At 56.3% G+C, this 9,104-nt stretch overlaps 1 protein-coding gene across 3 annotated transcripts in view; it reads left to right on the top strand.

Moving 5' to 3' along the window:
• Positions 1 to 9,104, top strand: part of SSBP3 (single stranded DNA binding protein 3) — a gene marked incomplete at its 5' end in the record, with an annotated part of 192,726 nt that overhangs the window by 166,898 nt on the left and 16,724 nt on the right. For all 3 annotated transcript variants that reach the window (XM_014586905.1, XM_014586906.2, XM_014586907.2), the window contains 2 exon segments: positions 2,704 to 2,770; positions 2,860 to 2,936. In XM_014586905.1, the coding sequence (XP_014442391.1) occupies positions 2,704 to 2,770; positions 2,860 to 2,936 (144 nt within the window).

Consider the following 9,104-nt stretch of genomic DNA (forward strand, 5'->3'; position numbering starts at 1 on the left):
CTGGCTTACTTCCAGGAGCCTTTGTCAGCCCAGAGCCTCCCTCTCCCTACTGCCCCCAGGGGTGCGAGCCATTGTTTGTCGTCATTTCTTAGGTCTGAGGGCCTCAGCTTTCTTGGTGTGGGAGCCCTTTTCCCTGGTCATCGTGCACCTTCTGTCCCTTACAGTGGAGGCCCAGACTGTCCTGTCCCTATCTCAGGGTTACAGGGGCTATGAGAAAGGCACTGCCCACCCCCCTCTCAGCCTCTGGGCAGCCCAGCTTGGCTGTTGGAGTCCTGACCCACAGCGGGTTTAGGGAGCTGGGCCCTAATGAGTGGGTCAGCACAGGCTTCCTGGGGAGGGAGGTGTCCTCTCCCTGGAACTGCCCAGCCCCCAGGGCTACGCCATCAGGGCTGGAAGAGGGTGCTCCTATACAGGGTAACTCGTGACCTGAGGTCCCCATCCAAACCAGACAGCCTCAGAGCCAGCCTCCTGGATCCTCTCGGAGTCTGGTGTCCCGGCTCCAAGCCCTAGGGGCAGACACAAGCCAGCCAAGTGATTCACAGCTTGGAAACTCAGGGCAAGGAAGCAGGGCTGGGAGAAAGTAAGAGATCGGAGCAGTGAAACTCTAGGGACTGGAGAGACAAACAGCACTCTCAGGCATGTGGCACCAGCAGGTGCCGAACACCACTTGCCAGGCACCAGGTCCTGCCTGGGCTGTGTGCAGACGTGGCCCGCACGTAAGCCTCCCAACCCTGGCCACACACACTTCCATCCTGAAGCTCACCTCCCACTTCCTGAAACCCTCTGGAGTTCGCTGTTGGGCCGCAGGTGGATGATCGTCCCTCACCTGCCCCACAGCACAGGGCCGGGGCTCTAGGCCCTCAGACATGGCTCTGTGTCACAGGTGTACCAGCACCTGCAGGTGTGTGTGGGGGGTGGTGGTGACCAACTGTCACCACGGCTTTTCCTCTCAAAGGCAGGAGCTCCTGTTTGGTCCTAAGGGATGGGATCCTACAAGCAAGCTTTTCTCTCCAGCTTTTTGTTTCAACTGAAGCAACTTCTGTCCCAAATAAAGTACTCTTAATAGATTTCACAGCGGGTGTGCCAAGCCTATACCTAGGAAACCCGCAGTGCCTTGCCCTTGCCTTCTTTTCTTTTCTTTCCTTTCCTTTCCTTTCCTTTCCTTTCCTTTCCTTTTCTTTTCTTTTCTTTTCTTTTCTTTTCTTTTCTTTTCTTTTCTTTATTTAACTTTATTCTTTAATTTGACCCAGAGGGTGGTGGAAGAGAAAGTGAACGGGCTGTGTGCAGACGTGGCCCGCACGTAAGCCTCCCAACCCTGGCCACACACACTTCCATCCTGAAGCTCACCTCCCACTTCCTGAAACCCTCTGGAGTTCGCTGTTGGGCCGCAGGTGGATGATCGTCCCTCACCTGCCCCACAGCACAGGGCCGGGGCTCTAGGCCCTCAGACATGGCTCTGTGTCACAGGTGTACCAGCACCTGCAGGTGTGTGTGGGGGGTGGTGGTGACCAACTGTCACCACGGCTTTTCCTCTCAAAGGCAGGAGCTCCTGTTTGGTCCTAAGGGATGGGATCCTACAAGCAAGCTTTTCTCTCCAGCTTTTTGTTTCAACTGAAGCAACTTCTGTCCCAAATAAAGTACTCTTAATAGATTTCACAGCTGCCATGCCAAGCCTATACCTAGGAAACCCGCAGTGCCTTGCCCTTGCCTTCTTTTCTTTTCTTTCCTTTCCTTTCCTTTCCTTTCCTTTCCTTTCCTTTCCTTTTCTTTTCTTTTCTTTTCTTTTCTTTATTTAACTTTATTCTTTAATTTGACCCAGAGGGTGGTGGAAGAGAAAGTGAACGAGCAAGCCACCAGGTCTGGGACTCGAACTGTGGTTAACCATGTGGGAGTCCAACACCCTTAACCACTATGTCACCTGCTGGTCCTGAGTCCGTGCCTTCTTACTAGTAGCCCCACCAGCACTCGCTGCTTGCACCTGCCGTTAGTGAGCACCTTCTCTTCAGTGTCCCTTGCTCTTCCCCGGGCGCCCTTTTCACCCGCAAGGTTGGAAGGCATCATTCCGTGTGGTAGAAGTCAACAGAAGCCAGGAGACTTGGGTGCTCACCACTCTGGCTTTGCTGTAATGTGGCGGAGACCACTGGGTCTCTGGACCTCAGTTTCCCCATCTAAATCTCAAAGGCCTTCTCATCCCCTGCTCCCCTTTAAAAAGGACTTCCCATGGCCGTCGGACTTTAGCCAGTGCGTCTGTCAGTCCCTGAAACTTGGAGGCAGAGATGAGATGAGTTCCATCTCCACGAAGCCCAGGAAAGATGGAGCTGCAGTGGCTGGAGTCTGGGGGATAGGAAGGAGGAGCGCTTTTGCTCTTGAAGGGGCTATGGTGGGCAGCACAGCCAGAGGATGACCTGGAGAACCATCCTGGCTCATTGCAGGTCTCTAGGCCTGGATACTCACTGCAGGTATCCAGACCCAGGAAGGCAGGGTGGGGTGACACTTTCTCCCCAGCTGCAGCAGTTAAAGCTAGCACCAGCAACTTGCCATGCTCGAGGAACCTCCCCGGCTGGCAGGCAGTGGCGATGGTCTTGGGAGGCCTTGAGTGGCCCAAACAGCCGGGCGGGAAATTGGGTGGACAGGAGATGTAGCTCTCTCCACCCACCAGCGCAGGGAGCAGCCTCCTCAGCTGGCATCTCACCTCTCTTTCAGCCTCCAGGAGGAGTTCCTGGGACGCAGCCATTGCTGCCCAATTCCATGGATCCCACACGACAACAAGGTAGAGCAGGAGAGACGGGCTGGCCCGGGGTGTTGGTGGGGGCTCTTCCCTCTATTGCCACCCCGTGACTCATCTGCTTTTTCACACAGGCCACCCCAACATGGGAGGATCAATGCAGAGAATGAATCCTCCCCGAGGCATGGGGCCCATGGGGCCTGGCCCACAGGTAACCAACCATCCGTCTGTCTATCCGTCTTCCTGGCCACGTGTGTGCACCCGCCTTCTCTCCTCCTTCCATGTTCTGTCTGCTCCATGTCTCTCGATGCACGGGGGTGAGAGGAGAGGAATGCCCAGGTCCCCAACTCCCTGCACACCACCAGGAACAGCCCCTCAGCAGGCAGCAGAGAGAATTAAGGGACCCCAGGAAGCCTGGGCGAGGGGACGGTCTGGGAACCTTCCAATAGGTAGGCTTTTCCAGGGCAGAGTGTCCTGGCCTGTGGTTTGAGGAACCTGAAAGGCACAGGGGGTCTGGTGCCCAAGCTGTGCTGTGGGCCTACAGGAATCCCAAAGCTGCCTCCCCACCCCGGGAACTCTGTATCCTTGAGATGGCTCAGGGGCCACCGTTGATGAGAAGCCAGAGGAGGGCAAGCGAGTGAGGGGCAGTGCTGACCCCGCCAGCCGTCATTCGTCCTGAGATGGGTCGCTTGGACTAGTATGGGCCCCAGCAGGCCTGGGCTTTCCTGCCTGTTAAATGAAGGGCAAGTCTGTACTCGGGGTTCACAGGGTTGAGAAGAGGCCAAAGCCCCCAGCACCCACTCCCACCCAGAGCCTTAGCTCACTTCACGGGCCAGTGCTGATATTCCTTTTGACCTGAGGGCTCCATTGCCGAAGAGGGCAGTTTAGAAACAAGGAAAAAAGGATTTCAAGTGTCCTGTGTACCTCTTCATAATTATCTGGTCGTCGGAAAAGTTCAGACATGCTTTTCTGTGCAGAAATGAGTCATGACTTTTCGGATGACCCAGTACAGCAAAGTAGTCATCCCCATATGACCCACAGGGAAGGACCATCCAGGCAAGGGTCTGACAGGCCACTCCTGCTCTGGAACCTTCTCATGGATGTTCCCACTCCTTCGAGTATCTGAGTATGGCTCTGTTTTCTGTAGTAGCCGTGGTGGAGAGTCTGTTACATTTCACCTTCCTTGGGAATTCTCTAGAACCCAACTATCTGAAAGAGGCTAGAAATCCGAGTGGGACAGTCTCACATAGTACAGGAGGGTTTTGCTCTGGGGTGTTCTTTCCCTTTTCTGCTCTGCCTGGAATTCTTGTCCCTCCCTGGCTTGCTTGTAGGTGTTTAGGATTCCCTGGGCCCCTTCACAGGTTTCCGGTTCCCTGGGGGTGGGGTAGTGCCCCCCCCCACCACCACCACATGCACACACGCCTCTCTTACAGGAAGAGGTGTCTGCCCGTAGACCCACAGTCCTCTGCGCCATCCGAAAGTGCATTTACCGCGAAGCTAACTAGCTGTTCTCTCCTCAGTGGTGGTTGGAACATCTGTGGTGGTGAAAGATTGGAGGGAGGTCCTGTCTTCGGCTGGCCCCATAATCCTAAAAGGAAGTTAGCCCTTGGTGATGGCAGCTCCAGAGTTCTTGTTTTTCCCATCCTCAAATCCCTCCACGCTCATGTTTTCACCAGCTTTTTTAAGCTGCCTGCGTGGCCCCTTCCTGCCGGGGTTGCCTTGAGCTGACCTCTGGCCAAGGAGCCCATGGGAGAGGGGCTGGGGGCTAGGGCTGGAAGCAAAGTGTCCCCTCTTGAGTCAGAAACGGCCCCCAGTCCCTTAGCCTAAGCCACTCGTGGTCCCGTGTCCTAGGTGAAGAGACCGACAGAGGCCTTGGATTTTAGGCTGTCGTGAGGGGATCTGATGATTCAGGAGTGTGGAATCCCAGGAGGGGGGATTTCGTTCCACTGCGCATTCCCAACCACGGCGGATTCTCAGAGGCTTGGCAGCTGCACCTGTCCAGCAGGCACGAGAACAGCACTGCCTTGTAGGTTCACTAAACAGAAGAGGGTCAGGCCTTGGCGTGAAGCACGCGGCACAGGGTAGCCCCCCTTAGGAAGCAATTCATGCTTCCTAACTTTGGAGGTATAAAACCAGTATTCAGGACTCTAATTGCCCGAGTTTGGTGACAGCTTTTAGTGTCTCCTTTTTTAACCCCTGGGAAAATCGCTAACAAGAGTGTTTGGGCTGTGGTAACACAAAGGTTCTAGAAGCTGAGAATGGGTCTTCTCAGTCTGAGAGCAGAGTGTTCCGGAAGTTTCGGATTTCCTCAGGCTTAGTGGTGTCTCATCGTGTCAGTGTTTCTGACCAGCGTCTGGCACGTTGCTCTAGTCCACACTAACAAGGCGAGGGTTCCCAAGCCAACGGCTTCCTGAAAGGGGCCTCCTGGGCCAAGCGAGGCTCTCTGGGCCTCACCGCGCACAAGAGCGGAGGTCACCTTAGTTCCCCAAGGACTGTCTCAGGTGCTAGCCCTGGACTGAGACCAGCCGAACCTTTCACTCCTACCAACTTCAGGGCTCTAAAACATCTTCCCTGCTCTTTGTTTTACTGAATCTCATCAATCTGGAGACCCTAAAAGGCTTTGTCCGTGTCTGCCCTGCTGGATAGGCTACAGTATTGAATTCCAGAACCAGACCTTTCTCTGAGCATCCCGAACTTCTGTCCAGCTCACCCTGGGGCAGAAGGGCCCAGCATTGGGGCAGCACTGTGCCTGGGTGCGACTTGCAGAGTCTGGGGCCAGTACGCGAGTGGGCATCAAGGAGCACCTTGGCAGTGAGTGGGCATCAAGGAGCACCTTGGCAGAGTCTGAAAGTTTCCGACTCCTAGGTCAAGGTGGGGAGAAGCAGACTTCCACTTCCCAGGCCCTTTCTTTCTGTCCCCTGCGGGTGCTGCCCTGCTCACTTCCAGTGGGTAGGAGATGAGCATGCTCGCAACTTCGTGCCGGAAAGCACAGTTCTGGTCACAGCTCAGCTGCACCAGGCGGCCAGATGACCACCACGTGGGGCTGATGGGGTGGGTGGAACAGCGGCTGTGAAAGCTCTGCACAGCCCCAGTGTTCTGTGTATCCCTTCGCCTTCCCGGAGGACCTGAGCTCGGGAGGGAGCGCCACCCTCTGCCACAGCCCCCGGCCGTTGGGAGAGGCTGCCGGCCCCTTCGGGAGGCTGCAGTAAGCACCACCATCTGCACAGTGCCGAGCTGAGACCAGGCACAAAGGGGAAACCCTGCATGGTGGTTCCCAGAGGGAAATTAGCCAGTGACCGCTCCAGAACTTTCTGCACCAGGTGTAGGTACCGTGTGGTCTTGGAGCTACTTCATAGATTTCATAACTAGACGTAGCAATACTGCTTTTTTGGAGCCTGCATTAACCTTTTAGCCTAAATGTCCTGAACGAGCTAGCAGCCCAGGTGTCACCCTGCTTTTGCCCTCAGTCCCTCGGAGAGATTTGACTCTCGTGAAGCAGTCAGTGCCATCAAGGAGGTGACGCTTTTGATTCTCATGTTCTCTTTGAAAAATTGCATATTGGCGTCAGGCAGGGACCTCTGCCGAACATTTCAGAAGTGGGTCCCGTAGGGGTGAGGCCAGTGCTGCAGGAACTCCTGGTCAGACTCGGGGGGAGAGAGTGCAGACCTGTCAGGGTGCTAGGGCTCACAGACTCCCAGACACTGCCCTAGGCCCCCCGGCCCCTCAGTGCTCCTGGTAACCAGGCGTGGGCTGCAGTCAGTTCAGCGTAGAATCTGGTCACCGTCCTGGCTTGTCCACACTTGAGAAAGTTCTGATGAACGATGAGGAGTGACCCCGGGCCTCCCTGGAGAACCTGTGTCTCCAGGGCCAGTCCGAGTTCAGTGCCTCTGAGCGGAGGCCATGGGAGGAGATGGAAGGATCATTATTTCTGGTCCGGAGCCCTCTAGGAGCTGGGTGAGGAGGGAGTGGGGCCTCCCGAATGTCCCGAGTACTGGATGGACAGCACTCCCAGTGCTGGGTGGACAGGCCCCACATGATGAGGGAGATGGATGGCAGATGAGGCCCTGGATGCCCCTTCTCCTATTTTTAAGGAAAAGACAGCAGGGGCCAAGCCACTGGCAGTGCTGAGAACCCCCACCCCCCAGGAGGTGGGAGGCAGCAGCCGCAACAGCTCCAGCCCCTCAACCACCTGCGCCTTCCCAGGTCGCCAAGGCCCCGGTGGCCGAGCCAGACTGGGACAGGGGATGGGTGTGCTGCCTTATTCCTGTGAGTAACCACTCAGCCTGGAGCCTGGGGTGTCCAGGTGGGGAGGACAGGCCCCAAAATGTGGCTGTCCCCATGACTGTACAGGGGCCTGCCCTTTGTCCGGCTCCCCAGTCCCTGCAGAGCAGCTGAAGTGGGGTGTGTGTGGGTGTTGTGCTGCCCTCACTTCTCGCAGTCCGGAGCTGTGGGCAGCAGGAGCAGGGAGGAGAGACTGTTTCTGCTGCGTCTTCAAAAGCAGACTTCTAAGCCTTCCAGTCCTATGTGAATAGGCTGGCGTTTCTGATTTGAAAACTTTCCCCAAACCCTGATCTCAGTTTGACTTTCACTCCTGACTTACTCTGTGGCCTTGGACGAGCCTCTCACCTCTCTAGATCCCAGGTTGTCACCCGTGAGATGGGGCAGTGTGAGCAGCCCTCCAGAGTCTGGGTCTGCAGGAGAGAGGACTTGACGGGAAGGTCCTTCCAGGGGAGCTGCCCTGCTGGCTCTTTGAGAGGCTTCTGAAGGCCGGTAGGCAGGATGGCGCACCACAGCCTCCTGCCAGGAGCTGCGTGCTTCCAGATCAGTCGGCATCCTTCAGGAGTGAGCGCCCACTCTGAGCTGGGCATCCTGGCTCCCACTCTTCCCCCTGAAGTGCAAGCCTTTCTCCTGGGGGAAGAAAGGGCAGTCCCTCTGGAAGACCTTCCTGATGGGCCAGGCTATACTCAGTGGAGGGTAGGCTGCCAGGGAGGTGGCAAGCTGCCTGATCTGGAGACAGCCGGCGAGGCTAGGATTTGCAGAGGGGATCCATAACTGCATGTGGGCCTCCGAGAGGACCCTTTAAGGCTTGTGGTTGTAGAGTGCTCCAGCAGCAATCAGGACCCACCTCACCTCTGAGGGCTTGCAGAACACCTCAGAGCCAGTGTTTCATTTGGGCCCTGTCAGATGTGTAAATGTCCCCGTTTATACACAGGGCAGTGAAACAGGCAGGGTGTGACTCTAAAGCCAGACGTGGCGGGGTTGGGGGTGGCTTCAGGCACAGCTCTGCTGTGCAGTGGGGCTCTTACTCTGCTTCTGCACCTCGATATTTCAGTCTCTGGAGTGAGAATAGCAGTGGGTCATTGTGACCATTAAACATAGGCAGTGCGTGTGGAGCACATGGCACCACATGGCTTGGAGGGAACATTCTCATTACTTACGTGGTTTTCCAGGGTCACCAGCCAGTGGCCAAAGGGCGGGGCTGGCCCTCCTGTGTTCTTGTATCATATTGTAGGCTCCACTCACCACCCATGGTCTGGTCCCGGCATGTGCCCCAGGGCTGCCTCCCGTGGTTGTGGGCAGGTACAGGTAGATGTCTCCCTAGCCATAGGCCTCAGTCCTGGACGGGCCACAGTGGCGTGAGGCCTGTGAGTGCTTGTCGAGGTTACCCTTGGAACCTGCCTTCTCTAACTCCAGGCCTGACTCTGCTGCCAGCTAGTGTTGTGTACCCCAGTGTCGTCTGAGCTTTTTAGACCCCATGCCTTCTGGGTGCTCAGGCAGAGTAGGTGGTCTCAAGGCAGTGAGCTTCAGTAGGTGTCCCTGCGAGGTGCACGCGGCTGCAGGCTGGGCAGGCCCCAGGTGTGTCGGCTCCGGCCCCCCACCCTCCCATTCAGTCCCTCCCACCTGCCTCTCACTCCACATACACATGCAGTGGGACTACAGGTCCAAGGTTAGACCCGCAGCCGTGCCATTTGCTGGCTGTGACTTTAGACAGCCTTTCTCCCACAGACCTTCAGTCTCCTCTTCTGTAAAATGGGAATAAACCAGACTCATGCAGTTGTTGCAAGGATTAGACTAGAGACTGTGTGTGCAGTGAGGTGCAGCTAATGCGGGTTGTTCCTTTGCCATCAAGATTCCGCCAGTCAGGATCAGCAGTTAGCGTAATAGCTATGTCGCTGGACTCCCATGTAGTCAACCACGGTTCGAGTCCTGGACCCAGAGGCTTAAACTCATGCCGGGCATGTGTGCATGTGTGCCCAAGATCCCGAGAGGAGAATGGATGAGAAGGGATTGTGGCGTGACCATCCCCCCCTGGGGGGTGATTTCTCGCTTTCTGTCTCTCTGTCTCTGTCTGTCTGGTGAGCGCATGCGTCCTATAGCA

Source organism: Tupaia chinensis, unplaced genomic scaffold, assembly GCF_000334495.1.
Source record: "Tupaia chinensis unplaced genomic scaffold, TupChi_1.0 Scaffold000165_2, whole genome shotgun sequence".
NCBI lineage: Eukaryota > Metazoa > Chordata > Mammalia > Scandentia > Tupaiidae > Tupaia > Tupaia belangeri.